Below are 20978 nucleotides of genomic sequence, written 5' to 3'. Positions count from 1 at the left end.
TCCAAAGGGGCTGGGACTCCATACCTTCCACACCCAACCCTTCCCCAAACACCCCCCCCCCCCCAAAAGAAGAAGAAGAAGAAGAGAACATTGGAAAAACAAACAGGAGGCACCACATCAGTAACTGGAAGCTAACTTACAGACTAACTCATATATACGTGGTAACGATTAAACTAAAGAATGGTCCTTGCCCATCAGCAACAAACAACTGAACATTGGGGAACAAAAACTCAAACCAAAAGAATGAATTGAAGGCATGATACAAACTATACATTCCAGGTAGTTCATATCCATGTCACCCTGGGCAATAACCAAAAGTATCGTCACTGCAAAAATGAGCATATACGATCAGCTGGAAAGAGTCATGGGGTTCTTTCAATTTAAAAGGAGTTTATGAGGATCTCTTACCCCCAGATGTAAACTGGCTCAAGCACTTTGGTGGAGATAACTCCTCAACATGAGACTACCAACAAGAAAATAATGGTTGAGCTTTCTTGTAAAACAGAGGCGTGGCTGTAATTATTATTTTATGGGGAATATCGCTGGACTGATGAAGAAATACACGGGGATTTGTACGAAAGACAAAAATCTTGCTGAAAGAAGATATAAACTCTTTGTTCAAAGAATTCTAGCAGGTAAATATCTCACATATCTTGAAATGTGAGAAAGGGAACAAAATGAATATACTAGATTACCAACAAAACCCTGCTTGACATGCTGTTTCAATTGCTTACAGATCAACTGTTGGGTAGGACCCCAGTATGGAGTGGCGTCCACCGCCATTCGAATCTGTATTTGCATGCACTGGCGATTGTAGTTCCCCTGAGTGAGATGACTTCCGGGACTTTGGGTTCTTTGGTGAAGACATGTGGAAACTGGAATCACTGCTTGTAGCATAGAAAGATGATGAAGGAAGCCCGTGGATCTTTGGCAATCCAGTTGGATCAGTGGCCAAACTGTAACCCGTCTCAACTGTTTCAGCTTCAAGAGGTAACTCATCCAATGTCTGTTAACAAAATTAAAAGAATAAGGTGAATAAATTAACTGTCCGAAAATAGATGGTATTTGCTCTTTCCAGGGAAAATATTAGGAGAAACATGTAGGTCCATCAATGTAATAGCAAAGCCCATCACTTGTGTGCAAGCCCACTTAAATAGGGTAGTATCCTAAGAGATCTCCAGGCCCAAATATCAGATGATCCTAATTACCAACCACTAACTCTTTTGGATTTGGATATGAGCATCAGTCAGTGAGGTCAATATCATTCCCATGATATCTCCCAGAAGGACCTACCCAGTGGCATGATGACCTTAGAACTAATGAATCATAATACTGCAAAAAGAAACGTGCAGTCGAAATATCTTCTCATAGTCAAATGGAATCGTAATGCACCCACCCGGAAAGCTTGTTGCAAAACTTTGAGTGTATCTCGAGTCCGCTTCCTTTTCATTGCAACCTCATCAGGTTCCTGCAGCATCTCTTCAAAAAGGTTGTCTCTGTTTTGGACCAACAGAACAATGCCTTGGCAATTAACTTACAAACAAAAACATTCCAGTAGAAGCTCAGGCAGTACATGGGCAAATGTTCAACTTATTTAAGTAGAAGTCCATAAAATCAAGCAAATGACTAACTGAAGCAGTTTCCAAAAAATGTGCAACTTACCTGTAAAGTTTTTTAATGAAGACATTGTGCAGCTCTCGTTTTGTATGGTTGACCTGGACATGAATTTCATACAAGTATCAGAAATTAATCTGTTATCCAAGTTTAGGTCTACAAGCATGAAATTTGTCCCACAAATTGGTTTTGGTATTGTCAAAAAACACCACCGATAAGTATTGTATGAGTTTGGAAAAAGAAGCATATTGTGTCAACTGTCAAGGCTACAAGAACCTCCATGGGTATGCCTTCAACCATTCCCAGAGCCCAGCAGTTAGTTAAACATAGACAAATTTTAGTTAATGGTAGTATAGTAGATATACCAAGTTATCGTTGCAAACCTTAAGATATTATTACGACGAGGGATGAACAAAAATTCAGACCTCTGATTACCAAAAAAACACACCCAAATTCAAGAGTATATTTGTATCCTGACAATCCGCTACAATCACTACACTACCATTTAATGAAGGACTAGCAGTTGTCTCAACAAAACCAGAAGACATACCAGGAAGTGCATAATTGCTTTAGGAACAGCGTCTTCTATGTTCTTCCTGACAATGTCATAATATGACCTCAATAGCAGTTTTGTGACTGTTATTTCGATTGACTCCTGCTCAGAATGGGTTTCTGAGGGCTTCAAGATGGTTGGGGGCTGCATAAATAATTATTAATAATAATAGAAAGATATAAATTAGATAAACAAATAAATAGACAGAAAATATTAGTTAGTCAGTTAAACACTGGAAATCTTGTATGGTCAATTGGTCACCTCTTTCAACTGGATCATAGACATGGAGTGCTCCAACATTTGAACACGTTCATTATATGGCTTGCCTATAGAACTCTCTCTTGCAGATGTACGGTTTTCGCCCCCGCCAAAAATTGATGAAATTCCCCAACTTGGGCCAGTGGTATTTCCTGATTATAATCAACTAATTAACAAACTAGAATTCAACAACCATTACTTCAAAATCTAGGAGAATTAAGTGCCGCAAAAATAGGGGCTAAGGAATTCGATACCCTTCAGCAAATGGCTGTCTAATTGAAATTCCAATATGATAATCAGACTATAATCAGATATTCAACATGAATGTTAAAATATGAAATACAATATAAAATGATCCTACATTTGCAGAAGACATTACCTGATATACCAGTTCTTTCACTATCTGCACCAGGCCGAACTCCCTATTCATCATTGAGATGGAAGCATTAGAAACAATAATAAACCAAACCATGTGAGAGGTGGTAATTTGAAACCAAATCTAATTAGTTTTCTCAGAAAAATCTTGCAATAGTAGCATCTTATAGAGACAATATTAAGACAACATAAATGCGGTCTACATACATGATCAGCAACAATTCCATTCGCTGCTGATCTAGCAAGAATGGCTCGAGATTTCAGACTTTTCTCGGAGGCTGGTACTTTATCAGAATCTACCCCATCCTACATCCAGAATGTGCAAAATAGTGAATGGCCCTCACATTCAGTTACAAAATAAATTGCTTTACTATTTTCTTACTCTTTTAAACGCATGCTAAACAAACCTTTGCTCTCAGTAAAGCTGCAGGTACTCTCGAGGACTTGATTTGCTGGAGTGCAATCTCTACAGCTTTACTCCCACCAATAAAATTCGGGTGTGAAGTGTTAATATAGTCCATCTACAAAAACATAATAAAATTATATTGCAATCTAAAGATTGGAAAGAAGCATAAATAGTTTTAGGGATAAAATGGAGGCACAATACCAAGTGAATGAAAGCTCAGTAAGTTCAGTTATATTGTGGTGAAGGCTACAGAGAAGAAATATATGAACACAAGGGCATGGCAGGGACTTTGCCTGTTGCCAATCGACCAGAATGTGCACATAGCATACGCAGTTCCAACTCCCAACTAAATCATTTGGGAAACAATTTACAAGAGAGAGAGAGAGACCTCCTTCAAGTAAGGTTTTGAGGACATTTCCAAAGCCTCAAGTGGAATCAAAGAAATAGAAATTCAATCAACAGTTATATTCCTGTGTAGGAAGCTGTGCAATGAAGATTCTGATCCAACCTAAAAACAAAATTGAGGTCAACTTTGCCCTGTTGGCCCCTTCTTTAAGGTTCTAGCAAGATATAAAACCCAGTATCTGCAGACTCCATCAATCCCGAGTCAAATCATCCGATCTGGCATGGTGTAACCAAGTTTGGAGGAAAAATCAGGATGTCCGCAGGTATCACCCGGTCTGATTCCTAATACTTGGTCATTTTTTTTAGTAAGCACCTGAAAATCATGCTTGACTAATCTACAGTTAATTTGAGAATGAACCACAAGAAAGAGAAAAGCAGGAAAAAGCAAAATAAATGCCCCCCATTCAAACTTTCAGGGACATGCTCTCAAAGATCTGGCTGGCATCAAAGAGCTACACTATCAATTCCAACTGTCCATTCCCCTATGAAAAGCAGTAAGTGGTTGACCAACTCAAAATTGAACTTCAGGACTCAATTTAATCAAGCTTGACCTGATTGAGTTAGGTACACAAATTCCATTTTGCCATTCAACTTTATTTAAGGTTACATTTCTTGCTAGCCGTAGCTATCCATATCATTTCTCACCACATCTCCCCAAGTTGTTTTCATTGATTGTTCTTTTTTTCTCCCATAATAATGTAGTCCTAGGTTTGAAAATTCAAACAAGGAGCCAAACAACCAGGATCTGCTATGAACAGTAATTCGGGTAGGTCAAAAATAGGTATTTTGGTCAAATTAGGGTTAGGGTTTAGTGGGACCTAAGGTTTGAAAGTGGGTTAGGCTAAGTTGATGTAGGGGAGTCTTCGAGTGAAGGTTACATTAAGTTTTAATGGAGGGAAGTGTTCTGGAATCAATCAGCAGCAAGGTGCAGGTTAGGGTTTTGGGTTTTGAAAAGAGGGAAAGTGACGATTTCTAGGGTTTAGACGATCAGATGAGGGAGCAGCTTGGATCGAGTTTCCTTTTGAGGGAGGGGAGTACTTGATCCAAATATGGGCTTTCTTTGACGGCTGGAATGGTCTGGACAGTATTTGGGTTGTGGGAAAATTGAAAAACAAAGGGGGAATCTTAGGGTTTGGGCTGTGAGAGGATTAGAAGAAGAATTGTTTGGGATGGGGATGATTCAAACTACTGTTGTTGCAGAATTTCCTTGGCAGCAGCTTGTTTGATTGTAAGAACTTGAATAAAAATCAGAAATTGAAATTAGATCTTCAATGGAACCACCCGGGCTTCACACCGCAAGGTGTCGATTGGATCAAACACCGATCCCACCAGCCTTGATCAGACACAAGACAATCTACAGCAGTAGTGAAGAAAAGTTGCAGAGCAGCTTGAGAGCAATTTTCAAAATTCAGTGGTGAGAAACCCCTCCCACAAATTTACATTATTTATAATGGCCAAAGGCCTACTCCTAACCAGCCTAGGATAAGGAATGAATCCCCCCCTAGCCAAGCTCTATTACAAGCCACCTAAAAGAGGTCATGTGACTTAAGTTGGTCACATGACACTTAAATAAAAACACCTAAATAAAAGATCAATTAAGTTGAACCATTGGTTCAATCAGTTCTGGTCCGGTGCAACTTATTACATCAAAATAAAAACTATGGAAAACTAATTAAAACAACTAACTACTAATACTACTTGGACAGCTTGGACTTCCTTTTTCTTCTTCTTTCGAAAGTAAGTCTTTGTATCTGCATCACATAATCTGTAGCAAACGCAAACCAGAAAAATCCAGCTAGAGACTAGTACAAACAGGAACGCAGAACAGGGAAACAAACCAGAAGCTTGAGTGAAACAGAGGTGCCATAGAGTGAAGAATTTGACAGTTATCTGACATGTGAACTTGAATAAAATAGATAGAAAGATAGAAGAGTTAGTAGGACAGAATCCACCAAGCACACTACTGAATCAACAACAGACGAAGTTTCAGAAAATTGAACTGAAATATATTTCAAATCAATCGAGAGGCGTATGGCCTTTACATCTATTTATGATGAGCTAAGCCAAGTAAGATAGGATCAAAAGTGATCATGCAAGTCTCTCCCAGCCGCTGCCTTTGTTGGAATGGGCATGAAGATGTAGATCACTTGTTCTTCACTTACCCCTTTGCTTCCTCCATCTGGAACCGTGTTTTTCGCCACTGTTGGCCTGCTCACCGAAGGCCTCTTTCCCTTTCCAAGGAATGGGTTTGGATTGATATGACATTCGGAGGCAGCTCGATTTGTGATTCAGTGGGCAAGCTTGCCTTTTGTGCCACTATCTCCCACATTTGGATGGAGCATAACCTTAGAGATGGACGTCCAACTCCCGCTCTTTCGACAAGATTTGGAAGGCCATCTTTTTTTATGTTTCATCTAAAATTAGTTCCCTCCTCCTTGTTGATGTAAAGGATTCCCTGAGGAACGGGCTCATTGTTGTCTCCTGGGGTCTTCCTACTTCCATTTTGTGCCCTAGCTAGTCTCTAGCTTCAGTTTTGTTGGCCCTTGGGCTTGTATATTCCCTCTCCTTTCTTCGTAATTAAATTTTCATTCATCCAAAGAAAAAGACAGGATCAAAAGTGATTACAAACAACCTTATCCAAAAGAAAATAGTAAAAACAACAATCTATTTTACTAAAAGACTGACTCTAGAGATAGAAATAGTAGCCAAGAAAAAGATAAGCTGGATTGCTAACATCAGATGTAATCCAACTAAAAATAAGAAGTGAAAATAGAAAATTACTAAGACCCCAACTTAGGGTCTTTTTGGTATCATTTTTCATTTTGTTTTTGGCCTATTTAAAAAAATCATTACTGAAAACCATTTTGATAAAAAAAATAAAAAACTGTTGGTTACTATTAAACACAATAGATTGTAGAATGAAAAATAAGTTAGGTAACTACCTGTGTAAATAATTTTTATAACATTTTTGAACAAATAGGCCCAAGTCATGGAAATTCAACATTGAAATTAGGCTTTTTTTAGAGAGATTGGCCCAAAGCCCATATATATTTTAGTGGTAGGTGAAGAAATTCTCCCATCACCCATCTTCTTTCCCAAATCAACTCTAAACCGTAAGGATGGGGATTTTTCTCCTGTAATACAAGTTCTAATCCCAACGTTTCAGGCCAAACAGAATGATCTCGAAGGAAATCGATTTGATTCTTTGGGCTATAAATTACCAACCAGAATAGGGTATTCAATGGTAAGAGGGAAATAAACAGAAATAACAAGAACGAAATAAAGCAAAGAAGAAGAAGGGAGGGTTTGGTTGGGAAGAAGAAGAGAGTAAAACAGAGAAGGACAGAGAAGGACAGAGAAGGAGAAGGCACTTGCCCAACATGGGCAATTGGGGCCGCAGAATAAGGGCCAGAACTCACCTCCCAACAAGGGCATGGGAGTTATAAGCAGTGGGTTGCAGAGGGAAGAACAGGGGTTGGGGCGATGAGTTGGGACGAAGAACAGTGCTGCCCGAAAGCTGTATTCACCTCTGATTTCCACTCTCTCCCTTATCCTGTTGATGATAATGATGCTTATGCTTCAGTACATTTCATAATCGTTACTACTGGGGAATATTTGGACTTGGCGCTTGGGAGAGGAGAAACGCAAAGACGATTTCTAAATCTTAATTGGGTGATTGGGTCTCAAATTCATCTGACGGGTTATGAACATATGAAGTTCGTCTTCTTTGTCGTCATCTCCTTTCACAAATACATAGAGCGGCTGCTGAGGATGGGTTGGGGCAATGAGTTGGGCGATGTGCGATGGCGGGGCGCCAATGGCAGTGGCAGTGTTTGCAATGGTGGCTGATGCTTGCAGCGATTGAGATTGCAGGAGGGGGCTTGCCTTTCTAAAAAATAAAAGCAAATGTTTATTTTACCCCTCATATTTGGGTCTTATGAGCATGTGCTCATTAGAGCAAAAAAATGAGGAAAAACGTTTTTGGCCATAATCCATAATGGACTCTTGAGTTTATTATGATTTTGGGGGCTTTTTCATTTATTTTAAATAAAAACAAGTTTAAAAAATGATACCAAACACATGACAAAATGAAAAAGTGTCAGAAAATGAAAATGAAAATGATACCAAAAAGACCCTTAACTAGCTAATTAATCCTGTATTCCTACCTCCTACCCTAAGACCCCAACTTAATTAACTAATAAATTTCGTATTCCTATCTCCTACCCATATTTTAGGCCCATTAAAGTGGCCAAATACAATGAGAACTCATTAGACCAAAGGCCCAATACATATATAATCCAACCAAAGGCTTATTTCCACTAAATAAGCCCAATTTTCTGATTCATCCACATCAACACGGCAAACCACCTCAAGCAACTTCCTCCCCTTATGGCTACCACGGGCATTCCTAAGTTGCCTTTAAAAATTTTATGACTCATCCCTCGTAAAGAAATTCTTCAAATTTCAATTATCCAACATGCTTTGATACCAACCACCAGATTTAAACAACCTAAACTGATCAGATCTTTAACTAGTTGATGAAATCATCTCAAAAGATAACTAAACCATGAACCTGTAAAGAGAAGCAGCAAAGAAGCAATAACAACAAAGCAAGATACAAGAGCAAGCAGTTGCTAACCAATGGCCCAAAAATCACAGATGAAACACCAACAGGCTTTTTTTTAAAGTTCAATTCGATTTTCCTTTGCAAAAAAGCATTTACAAAGAGAGGGAAAGAAAGGGAAAGGCCCACAGAATAATACAATACCAGATTCATGGTTCAACATGGTTGTTCCATCCACGGTTCACAATTCATAGTCCAACTAGTGATCAGTGATTACAAATGCCAAGATTCAACTCAACATCAATTCACTCAATTTGTAAATTTGACTAGTAGAGTTCAGGAGGTCAACTAGATTCGCCTGATTCACCAGGTCAGCCCCACTTGTGAATTAATTCACTGTGAATTGAGAATCACTTGAAAAACATTGATTGACGGACAGGTAGACTGTTTATAAGGGAGAACAACTCCCAATAGTACTAGTCTATATTACGCTGTCAAAACTCCTTGGCAACCCAAGGCAATTGGGGGAGGGGGGGTTGTAACCTAAATAACCATACGTATAGCCTAGTATTTAACAAGCCCAATTTTAGCCTACTACTCCCTGTAACTTCCCTAACAAACTGATGCATTTACAAATATCTTATTGACTAGTTGGTCGCTTAGCCAAACTGACAGCTTAGGTGCAGATATAGGTGCAAGGTGCTCGCCTAGTTAGCCACCATTATTTAGTGTTGTTGTCTAAGTTGTTGTCTAATCCCCCATTGGACAGCCTGGTTATCTGGCCTGTCCTAGCCAACAGGTTGACAAACTGGTTAAATTTAGATTTCCTCTCTCTCCATTAATGGATATAGGGTTTTCTGATGAATGACTGTACAACGTTAAAAAGTCTTAATTATAAGAGCTACTAAATTGATATAGATGATTTTTAGAAAGTCCCAAACACAAAAATATCAATTTGATACCTTGCCAACATATCAATGCTCAAATACTACTTAAGTTTATACAAGATACACAATTACACGGGTTTGATGCATACCTCCATCTCAATAATGTGTCCAATCATTGTCTCTGAAGGTTCAAGGCCTTCTCGCAAAAAGTTTCCAATAACCTCATCCATGCGCTTTCTGAGAATGGGAAACCGCTGGAGTTCACTGCCCAGACAACGATGGCTCATCTGAAGTGCAATTGAAATATATCAAACTTAATGTCCTGAAGATGAGATAATGAAGTTTACCTGCCAAAAGCTACTGTTAACACTTAACAGAAAATCTTACCTTTATTAACTCATCATAGATAAACCTTGCACACTGAAGGCTTGGATCTAATAAACGGGATATCTGCCTTCGAACAAGAACCTCAAATGGCACCTATTGCAGGTTCAAATTGATTGATCAGCATCATCGAAATATAGAAGTTGGAATCAATGGAAGGGTGAAAAGAAAGATTCATCGTTTCACCACCTACATAAAAATGATACAGATACTCAATGGGTCACTAAAGAACTGACTGAGACATCTGGAAGACACTCGCATTGGCTGGGTTTCACACAGGTGGTCTTCTTTTTGATTAAATAATACATTCAAAGGCAGCCAATGGAAGTGTTTTCTGCTGTTTCCATGAATTAAGTATCTGTAGAGGTTTCTGACCATAGAGGAATCTCGGCCACATAAGCAGCTCCACACCAGGAAAGTAACATAGCACGAAACCCCAAGGGGTTTAGCTCAGTTGGCAAAGACCAACACCTCATAATTAAGAGGTCATGAGTTCAAATCTCCTTGGGGCCTACCTACCAAAAAAAAAAAAAAAACATAGCACGACAACACAAACCTCAGGTACAAATAAAGCAGATTTTGGACCAGTTGCATTCTGAATAGAAGTACGAATGTCATCATCAGTTAAATCATCACATGGATCCACTTCCTGCAACAGTTCACAGATTGGATGCTTAGGATGATAAAAGTATTCAAGTTAGTAGCATATATATACAATCTACTAACAGTAAGTGAGAGTGAAGGCACTAATACTTCTTTAAAATGTATTTAAGGAATGCCTAAAAGAAGATTTGGCCAATGAACGAGACAAACTGCATATGGTGGATAACTTCCAGCTTTCAGTGTTAAAAGAAGAAGGCACATGCTTTTTCATGCATCTACCATAGTTATCAAGGCGGGAAGGCGATCATGGCGTTTTAGAGGGGCAAAAAGTCAAGGCGACACGCCATGGCGGCAAGGCGCCCGCCATGGCGCCCAAGGCGTCCAAGGCGACCAAGGAGGCTGGACACCATGGCGACGCCTTGATAACTATGGCGTCTACTTGGTGGTGGATGATTCACATGTGTTTATGCAAGTGGAGTGAAATGCTTTCAAACAGCTGAGAATCTTTATAAATCATATTTGTTACAGTCAAGTAACCTGGGAGTGGGGGAATTGTATGAGCAAAAATTCCATGACCAATAGGAATTGGGAACTCCATCTAAATGTGGGGAATCTGATTACTATTGAGATGTGGGGTTTAGTTAGTTGATGGGTCTAATCTGACAGCTGGATAACTAATGACAACAAATATAATGCAAAGAACGACCAACTGCCGGCTGTTTAGACCCTCCTGATCAAACTGAGCTTAAACAGAAACCTAGCAGCTTGAAGTTTTAACATTTTTCCTGAATTCAATTTTGACTAAACTGGAAATACAGGTTTCATGGTTTCCAATATATGGATGTCATCAAGAATATATTGAAGGATGAAAACCTACCCACCTATGGGTCACAATTGGAAAAGGCTCAAGCAAAATTGCCTGCAAATCCAGTCTCAAATCAAACAAGAATGCAACAAGTACAAGAATGTAAGAGAGATTACACACTTCCAAGCTCTTCACAAAGATTGACTGGAAGATGTAATGAATTCGTGCTCCTCCCGACAACTCTGATGTCGACATCTGTTCATTTTTCCCCTCCACCATTGAAGCAAAGGCTGTCAAAAGAAGTCATCTATAAGTTGCAGCATGTAGCTCAAACATGACATACACCTTAGTTGTAAATTTATATCAGGTGGCTATTTTTGGTTGGGTGACTAAAATGAAAAAAAAAATTTTGGTCATTTTATTTAGTTATTTTGGTAACTTTTTGGTTGCATACTTAGATACGTATTAAAGATACAAGTATGCATGTATGTTACATATTATATATGAATCGTGAATTAAAAATTTACAGTATATATGCATTTCAAAGTAAGTGGAACAACAGCTGTGGTTGGCCTGGGGGTTAAGGTATGAGATTAAGGTTAAGAGAGAGTCCGGATTGGACATCCAGACGAAAATTCATTAAAATAATGTAGGTTGGAGATCCACCCCCATCCCAGATTAGATAGTTCCGGAATGACAATGATCCAGATCGAGTTATCAGGATGATACAAAAATTCCAATCTTTGATAATGTCACAAAGCTCAATTATATATTTTTTAATATAACCAAATTGTAATATATATTGTGCTTGAGACATAATAGACAAACTGGGCTGGGTTTATAACCCAAGCGCATTATCTTTAGCCCAGTTTCCAAAAAATAAGCCTCAACTCAATTTCAGCTGAAAAATGAAATTTTGGCAAAATTAACAAAATTTTCTAAAAAATCTGTAAAAAAGTGAACTCTAAAAAAGTAGGATAGCTGATATGAAACATTTCAAACATGAATAACTTAATGGTTTGTGGGCTGGAGCCAATTTTTGGCTAATATAATGTGAAATTAGCAGATAAGAAGCAAACAAGTACTTTCATATCAAAAATATAATTTGGAGCTAATTGAATATGGAACTACTTGGCAGTCCCTCATGGCACAAATGAAAAACAAAACTACTTGAAGTCAGGCCTTTATTCCTTTCCTCCCCACCCCCTCCAAAAAAAAAAAAAAAAAAAACTGAATCCAAGCCATATATACCTTCAGAATATTTTGTAAGAATGTTCAAGAGAAGAGCCCCTTGTCCAGCCTGTAAGGCAGAATGGCGGAGGAATAAGCACTAAAATGATGTAAAAGTACCACCAGCAACTATAAGTAAAAATATAAGCATTTTCAAAAGTCAGCAAATCAGAAACATACAAAGAATGGTGGTCATCTAACAGAACAGGAAACTCCCCAATTTTGTCAAAACGAAGATATATCCCAAATGTGATGAATATCAACTATGAAGGATAGAGGGGAATGATGCATAATTTAATGAATTGTAGTTCACATTATGGACTATATCTTACATCTAGGTCCAGTTTATCAACCATCTTATCATAGACCTCATCTGAACAGAAAAGAACTACCAATTTTGTTTGTCTATCAATGTTTTAGCAGAGAATAGTAGGCTGGCGTCGTCTTCTTTCCCACTTCTCTGAGTGGGTAAAATGGGAATGATGACAGACAACAATCCATACTTTTGATTCAGTGATTTCTCCATAGCTGGCATGCTCCTTTGCCACAGCAACCAATGCAGAACTTATGCGTGATTTTAACCCCGGAAGTACAGTCTTAATATGTTGTACTAAAATCTGCACAAAAAACAAAAACCATTAGGTGTACAAAGCTTGAAACCCGTAATCAATAAATGAATAGATGGTGAATATCCCTACCTGGTTCAACTTCTTCGCTAACTGAGGAATGCCACAACGATCAGCAAGACCATTGTATACCTGCAAACAAATCAAAACCGTATCAGAAATTTTTAACATACAACAGACCAGATCTGAAAAGTGAAAACAAAGCCTTTATAAACATAATGCTCATACAGGACGACTGCGGAAGAAGTTCTCCTCATAAACAAGTGCATCCTTAATACTCCGGTTCTGAATGATATCCTGGTTTAATATCATGAAACAAGGATATCAGAAGGTTCACAAACAAATGCAATAAATATGCGGTAAACATATGTAAAACATTTTCATTTTATCATACTATAATAGTACTACTCAACAAGAAGAAGAAGCTTGTGAGATATAAATTCAACCATAGCATTTGCAGACAGAAGACTTAGTTTTGTGTGGCAGAAGAAACAGATTTAAATAAAAACCAGAATCCACAACTTTTGCAGTTGAAGAACAGTTTATGTATCCACTGGATATGGGAGAACACCAGCTGTTACAAGTGAATTAGTGCAAAAGCAAATGTGGGAAATTTTAACATAAAAAATGATGCCATAAATTAAATAAGGCATTTTATATCTGTAGTAACTAGCAGGGCCAAGGATAAAGTAATTTCGGACATATGTAGGTCGAGAATTCAGCCAATACCTGTCATCAGAGATTAGAAGCAACTGCAGCAGGGTTTTTTTTGTTTAAGGTATAGCAAACCTTTTTTTCTACACTAACAAATTCTTCCTAGCTTGTCCCTCCCCCCCCCCCCCAAAAAAAAATAAAAATAAAAATGTCAGGGCATGCTGAAAATGAGGTGACAATAAAAAACTTCTCATTTTTGGCATATTACCCTTTGCTTGAGAAAAGCTTATAAACTGTATGATTTTATAAAAAGAGGGAAAAAGATAAGGGTAAAGTGAAAATGCAAGGAACCAACAATGAAACATAACAGGGACAGACACTAATGAAAGGCCATCAAGGAGATTAAGGCTTCTATTTTGGTCAGGAATGAAAGCAGTGATGGATCATTATTTTTCTTCAAGGTGGAAATCTGGCAACCTAAGCCATGGGAAGATCAAAGAACCTTGGGCTCCTATCCAAGAGAGAAGAGCCAAACTAATTTTCACCTATTGGAAACCAATCCATGCCAGCTGCCAATACACAGAGAGAGAGAGAGATCTCATATTTACTAACTGCATGGTGTGAATTTCCTTATATGCATGAGTTTCAAATTTCATCGCATTCTTCCTTCCTTCTCTTCCCCTCTTATATCGTTCATCTCAATGTCATAACTTTTGCATTTAAATTTCATTTCCTATAAAGGACATATCAACACCAATCTTTATATGTTTTCCTGAAATATAACTTTCAGGGTTAGAAGGTTATGTAAGTCCCTCACATTACTTGTTCCTGCATTGACTAAAACCCATGACTTGTTCCCTGTACAAAGTAGAGAGGGGGGAGAGAGAATTTCTTTAACAAAATAAAGTCAAAAGAATACACCAGAAACATCAATAAATAAGACCAAAGCTATAAGATTTCCACATGAGAGAGAAAGAGTGAGTTAGACAATATATTTGGAAGAAATTCAACTCCATGTGCAGATGAGATTATTTAAAAATTCAACCTAAAGCATCAGCTTCAATGTGCCTGCAACAACTAAATAAACAACATTGAGACATTTCGCTAACTTCTGATGTTAAAAAACAGGCTTACCTCTTGACTGCGGTTCACGACACCCACATAACCAAGTCGAAGTGGGATCACTTTTCCAAGCAAAAAATTACGGGCATCAGTGCCTCTGTCCATAATATCCAACTGAGGCCACAAAGAAGAGAATATTATTGCAATGACTCGTTAGAAAATAACAATATAGTTGCAAAAGTTGTTGAGATACTGTGAAAATTTTTGTTTCTTTCTTTTTTTTGTAGGGGTGGGGGAGGAGAAACAGCCACCTTTGTTATTACACCAATAGTCCGATAACCTGCAAAAGTAAACACCCTTTAAAAGCTTTAGACTTGAATGAAATACCTTTGCTACGGCAATGTCCTTTTCTAACTGTGTATTTCAAACTCACTAAAGTATTGAAGCAGATTTACCATCAGGATCAGCAGTGCCTGCAATCTGAAGTGCATCTGAATTTGCCAAGTCTGAATTTGCTGGTGTAACTGCTAAAATTAAACAACTTGGATGTTTGATGTAAGACAATATCATCGTTCTAATCCGTGCCTCAATATCAGATGGTTGGTCACCAACCGGTACTTTTGTTATTCCAGGCAAATCCACCAATGTGATATCAAGAACATTTGGAGAGTAGATCTTTAGACGAATCTGTTTGTCTGAAACACCCTTGTTTCCTCCTGCTTCCCGTTCAGTTTCTGCCTGCAAATGATCAAAAACTTTTCTGAGAAAGATGACTAGAAAGGGACCAGAGTTTTTGGGGGGAAATATTCAGAGATCAAGAACTAATAAAAAAACTCATTATGAGACAGTGAAAATAGAGTTTCCTTTTCGATTTTTTTCTGATTTTTTATTTACAATGGACTAGCTTAAAACGGATATGGTGGTGTTGATGGTTGCAGAAGGCCAGCATCATAAGCCAAAGAATCGAGAATCCCATGACTCAATAGGAGTCAACATTATAAAAGAGTACCTTTATAAATTATAGTGTCATTTATCCTACCTTTTATAGGTGATGCAAATGTAATTGACATTCCAAAGTGTATCATCCCAAGCAAGAATCAGCTGTAAAATCACCATAACAGTACCTTAGGACACATTATAGCACAGATAAATTCCCCATTTAATTGAAGTCCAAGTTATTTTCTTATTAATTTTTCTGGCACGCCAAGTTCAGTCTCCATAATTGTGCATCAGTAGGGAAGTAATGGTCAAAATGACCATCTTCTGAAAACAACTCTGTTTGAAACATCACACATTTCTTAAAACCAAGGTAAAGTGAGAAATTTATGCTAAAATCATGCGTCATAATGAAGAATTGAATGGGGTTGAAGGATTCTGCGCAAAGTGGGATATTTGAAAGCAATGTTAGAATAAGAATTTAGGAGGATACCTGTCACCTGGTGTGAATAAGTCACTCCTAGGGGGGGATTACTCCGAGGGTTGGATGAGGAGGTAGCACAGAGGGAAATGGTATGCCTCTTTCAGAAATTGAGGGAGTACATCACTTGAGTTCCAAAATTCAAGGGCAAGTTGAATGATTAGAACTTGAGCATATAACAGGTTGCTTTTATTTAGCTTTCTAATTCTTTCTTTTTTTCCCCCTTTTCCTTTCTAGAGGGAAGGATCATTAATCAATGGTTCCTTCAGTTATACATCATAAACTATAAAATGGGAGGCATATTCAGGCTTTTAACAGCAAAACACGTGCCTGATGTTTGTTTTCATAGAATCTACAGGATCTTTTACAAGAATGCCATATCAATATGCATTTCTTAATTTTAAAGGGGCAAAATCATTTGGTGCATGGATCATTCTGCTAGATACTAGTAACTCTAGAAGGAGAGGAATCCCTTGACATTTAACAGAAAAAGTTTGCATCCACCAAAAAGATGGTGGAGCAAATCAAATTGGCACCTTCCTTAAGTATTGAATCCATGAAGTGATGCAGATTCATCATCAAAATAAGCTTGTTTTATTAGGAATAAGTCTAGGGTTGGGTTCTATATATGTTGGGCTTTGATCCCATGGATTTTCAATGTAATAGGTCACTTTATGAACCTAAAGTATTGGTAATAGGGTTGCATACGGATTAGATGTTTTAGATCCATACTTAGTTTAATGTTGGTGTTTTTGTTCTTAAATTGAACCGGTTCAACCAGTAATTCAATTTAAGTGACTTTAGTAGTTTTTCTTTTAAGTGTTTAGTTGGGCTGGATTAGGACTTTGTTTTAAGTTTATTTCAATTTCCTAGTAAGTTTAGATTACCTAATAGGTTAAGGATTGGGTTAGGTCTAGTCTTTTATATAAGGTTGTAAGGGAGCCAAGTATTGGACACAAATTTTGATTTTAATTAAAAGCATTTTGCTGCTGTTCTTCTCCATTGAAGATTTTTGTCTTGTGTTTGATTAAGGCTGGTGGGATCGGTGTTTGATCCAATCAACACCTTGCGGTGGGAAGTCCGGGTGGTTCGTTTCAAGAAATCAGTGTTCAATCCGATTGATATCTTGCGGTGAGAAGCCCGGGTGGTTTGTTTTGGTTCTCTTTGCATCTCCATTACTGTTCTACAGTCAAGCAATCTGACATCAAAGTTCTCTTCATTAACTAGTCAACAAATATTGGAATATTTGTATGCTTAAACACAGAATTCTCGAAACACATATTTCAAAGGTTTTGTCAGTGACATTGGATGAGTGGACTGATGATGAAATTGACTCTATGATTGAGGTTGGTGGTAATTCTTCTGCTAACAAAATTTTTGATTTATTACGCCCATCCCTAACCTAATATATTTGGGTTCCCATTGCTCTCTTGGTTTCCTCATGATTTCTTTCCCATTGTTCTCTTGGTTTCCTCATATGCTTTCTCGCCTCATTGTTCTCCTGGTTTTACCCTAAAACTGATTCACGTTTTGATAAAAGATCCTGGTTTGTTTCCTAGTTTGACAATTCAAACCTAAGACTACATTATGAAGAGCAATAGGGGCTTAATGCTCGCAGCTGCATGGATGGCTTATATCATATTGCAAACAATAAGTTAATTTTGCTTGTGGTAAAAAACAACTGGCAAGCTTTTTGCATATTAAGTTGTAGGTTAGTATTTAATGGGGTGCCCCTGTTTCTTATGTTTCATGACTATCAACACAGACATATACTAGGAAAAATGAGCAACGATCAGCACTAGATATATGACTCTTCCAGTATAGGTTTATTGTCATAGATCTGTCTTTAAGTAAAGATCTGTCAATAATTGAAACTCAAACAGAAAATTTAGGATAATCACCAACAGTCGTGGTTGGGACTCGATGTAGTTAAAGCATTGCCTACTTATTAACTGACTGAAATAGCTTACTTTGTCCACCCCAATGCCTTAAGTGTTGAAGTAGCATCAGATTTATGTTACTCCAATACAAAACTGTAAATGTTAAATGTGATAATTTCTGAAACGAAGGAATGAAAAACTTCTAAATAATTTCGTAAGCCAAATAGCTTTAGCATGTAAAACCTCTACAAAATTCTGTAAGCCACAACCTTTTTGGTGAGACATGCATATTTATCTTGAACAACGATCAATTGCAGAACTGCCCTATTATTGACTGAGTAATAATTCATAACGTAAGAAAAGGCTTGAAACTTGGCCAAGCTTCCATATTGTAATTTGTAACCATTCACCTGCTATGAACCCAAAAATTATAGGGGAGGTTTTCCTTCACCCATGGTGATCGCTTCACTCATGGGTTTGCTCTTGGATGGGACTCCTGGAATCGTGGAAAGGGCATTATGGATCTTCGGCAATGGGGGGGGGTTAATGATGAGATCACAGTGGTAGGTGAAGAGATTCCGTGGGTGAAGGAAAAATCGATAAAAATTTTATGGTATAGGAATTTACAAATATCAACAATAGAGTTTGGTTTTGCACTTTTGTTATGTGACTACTAGCTCAAATATGAGAGGTTTGGGAATGAACAAGAAGAGGAGAATATCTTGGTTCCCTCTCTGGAAATGATGGGCCAACAGTCCATCCAGTATATGAAGCTCACCTGCGTTAGAAAAACTTTTACTTAATTTGCCAAAATCTAGTATTCTCTGGGAGAATGTCTGCATGCCTAATAGGCATTTCCTGATTATTAATGTGGACAGGAGTGGACTCCAAGGCCAATTTTATGAGTTTGGAGATCTCTAGCTATAGGAGATGGGTTAACTTGATCACTGAAGGTGAGGGCCACCTGGTCATCCAATGATGGATTTGAGAGATGCAGGTGTTGTTATTATCTTCTTCTTAAAATAAAAGGCCAGATCTCTTGCTGCTTATAGAAATAACACTGTTCAGTGGAGAATGTGACCAGCTAGTTGCTTGGCGGATGAGTTTGCTAAATCTGGTGAACAAACCTAATCTATCCTGTTATGTAAAGAGCTGTTGCTATACTTATGTTCGGGCCTTGGGTCAATCCTTTCTGTTGTTATTTAACGATATCATTTGCAGCTATTTTGCTTACAAGGAGATTTCCTTATAAAGGAAATAGAAACCTTTCCGATAAAAAATTAAGTTTTCAGAGAAGACAATTTAACTGCTTTACTTAGGGATCGAAATTCCGGCAAAGGCTACACTTCTGGGAAATCCGGGCCTCCAAACAATGAACAAGAAAACAATAGAGAAAGAGAGGCCATATTATAAGTCCCATTGAGTAGCGTAACACAGTGTATCAACCATATCAGAGTAATGATTACCTGAATTTCCCTACGTATCTCAGAGAAGTCATAAATCCTCTTCTTTGGCAAGTGCAAGAACTCGCCGTACTCCTCCTCAGTCCCATCGGGTTTTCGTTTCGTCTGCACTAACTGCAACACCAAAGGCCTTCGTGTACAAATATCTGAACCCCTGGGAAGAAAATCCCTTCCAACAAGAGATTCGAGGACACTGGATTTCCCGCTGCTTTGACTTCCGACAACGGCAACCTGAGGCAACTCGATCATGGACGTGCTACCGAGCTGAGCGAATATGTCTTGGAGTTTATTGACGATTGGAATTACAGAATGACCGAGAGGAGCAGCACTCGACGATGACGACGAACTTTGCGGAGCAGAGTCTGGTTGCTCAGCCATTATCGAATATCAGAAGATACCCTAAATGTTGGGATGATGAGCAGTAATGTGCGAGGGTGAATTTTCAGAGAGGAAGAGCAGAGTTGCAGTCAGAGGCACAGAGCCTTTTATAGACTCTATTCCCTGCCGCCCAAGGAAATGAAGCTGCGTAGAGTGGTAGACAACTAAGACGGAGAAGGGCTCTCAAATCTGAAATCTCAATACGGTTAGGAGCTCCAACTCGATAACTGATATCTTCGAATTTGACATAGGGATCCGAGTTGGATTTAGATTCGGAGGGATTCGCAGTTAGAACTCGATCAAGGATTCAAGCTTGGGCGCGGACTCGTTATCGTGCGCATATCGTTCGAAATATCTAAACTACCCTTGTGAAAGAGTGGTGTATGGGTTTCAAAGAAGGATCGGAGTCCTCTACGGCGCAGGGGTGCGCGCGTGACACCACAGCTCGCCATGTGGACGAACTCCCCCTTTGGACAGCCTGGATCGAACTGGAAAAGTTGAGCGTATGGTGCAAATGCGATGTATAGAAAGATTTTTGGATTTGAAATCCAGATTTCCAATCCAATCTAGGCCAGGGGGTTGTCCACGTGGCAAGCTATGGTGTAGCGCCACAAGATGTGCGGCATACCCTTGGGCCGTAGAGGAGCCTGATCCTGTCAAACAGTAGGTTCAGTCTCATTTGGGATTTGGGCTGATAATGGGTGGAACCGAAGCTGGGTCCAGCAAAGGAAGGTTCTATTTCGATTAATCGGTTTGCGGTTTAGATTTATCATGTATATAAACAATTATAGAAAATAAATAATTTTTTGGGTTTTTGGTTTTGTATTAATCTGTTTTTTTAAATCTTCAACCAGTTTCATAATACCCTAAACCGAAGCCGACCCGATAAAAATTTGGTTCAGATTAGGTTTGTTTGGTTGGCTGCTTGATTTGATTGATTCGGCTTAGAGTATTAATACCTCTTCAGTGAAGGAAAAAAAATAAAAGAAAAAAATTTCAATGATAATGATTATTGAGACAGAAATGAAATAAGCTTCTCTCTAGTCCCACAGCCCATTTTGTTTCATAAGTGTGTTGAAGTGATTGAAGAGGAGTGTTGATTTTTTATTTTATTTTTCATTAAGGGCTCATGTTTTCTGTGCCGCAGCACAGTGCCCAGACACATGAGTCTGTCACTCAAGGGGGTAAGGTGATCATTGCGCTCTTTCCCATGTGTCTAGGCACAGCCCGCGCCCAAGCACAGAGAACATTCTCCCTTTCATTAATTTCATTTCCAATCAAATGACCCCTAAAACAACATTTGTTTAACACCCAATAATAATTATGGATTAAAAAAAAGGGTAGAGGTTGGCCAGTCAGCCCAAGTTACACGGACAACCTGACTAGCCAACCTAATTGTGCCACATAATTAGAA

General features: G+C 38.4%; 1 protein-coding gene across 4 annotated transcripts; it reads right to left on the bottom strand.

Annotated features, from left to right (window-relative positions):
• Positions 1-301: 301 nt before the first annotated feature.
• LOC122661372 (dynamin-related protein 3A-like) lies at positions 302-19617 on the bottom strand. Of its 4 annotated transcripts, XM_043856750.1 has the most exons (20): positions 19190-19617; positions 14882-15164; positions 14738-14766; positions 14499-14600; positions 12939-13007; positions 12783-12842; positions 12588-12701; positions 12106-12154; positions 11035-11144; positions 10003-10095; positions 9450-9542; positions 9212-9349; positions 3208-3321; positions 3008-3106; positions 2805-2847; positions 2429-2577; positions 2165-2311; positions 1663-1715; positions 1397-1496; positions 302-1006 (listed from the first exon to the last, which is right to left on the bottom strand). In XM_043856750.1, exons 1-20 carry the CDS (start codon positions 19562-19564, stop codon positions 731-733), a joined length of 2496 nt encoding a protein of 831 aa, XP_043712685.1. In that variant the 5' UTR covers positions 19565-19617; the 3' UTR covers positions 302-730. The 4 variants fall into 4 exon arrangements, with proteins under 4 accessions (XP_043712685.1, XP_043712686.1, XP_043712687.1 ...); XM_043856751.1 differs by lacking the exon at positions 302-1006 and having other exon boundaries at positions 1450-1479; XM_043856752.1 differs by lacking the exons at positions 302-1006; positions 1397-1496 and having other exon boundaries at positions 1678-1770.
• Positions 19618-20978: the final 1361 nt, after the last annotated feature.

Source organism: Telopea speciosissima, chromosome 5 (genome assembly GCF_018873765.1).
Source record: "Telopea speciosissima isolate NSW1024214 ecotype Mountain lineage chromosome 5, Tspe_v1, whole genome shotgun sequence".
Lineage (NCBI taxonomy): Eukaryota > Viridiplantae > Streptophyta > Magnoliopsida > Proteales > Proteaceae > Telopea > Telopea speciosissima.
The sequence above is the reverse complement of the archived record's forward strand: the minus strand, read 5'-3'. Positions and strand labels throughout refer to the sequence as shown.

What these genes read in the sequence shown, in the direction of transcription:
- LOC122661372 (XM_043856750.1), bottom strand. Translation starts at nt 19,564, where the DNA reads ATGGCTGAGCAACCAGACTCTGCTCCGCAAAGTTCGTCGTCATCGTCG. An exon ending in AGATACGTAGGGAAATTCAG is followed by an intron (nt 15,165 to 19,189) that starts GTAATCATTACT and finishes GATCATTTGCAG; the next exon opens with GCAGAAACTGAACGGGAAGC. An exon ending in TCTTTGTGAAGAGCTTGGAA is followed by an intron (nt 10,096 to 11,034) that starts GTGTGTAATCTC and finishes GAACTGTTGCAG; the next exon opens with GAAGTGGATCCATGTGATGA.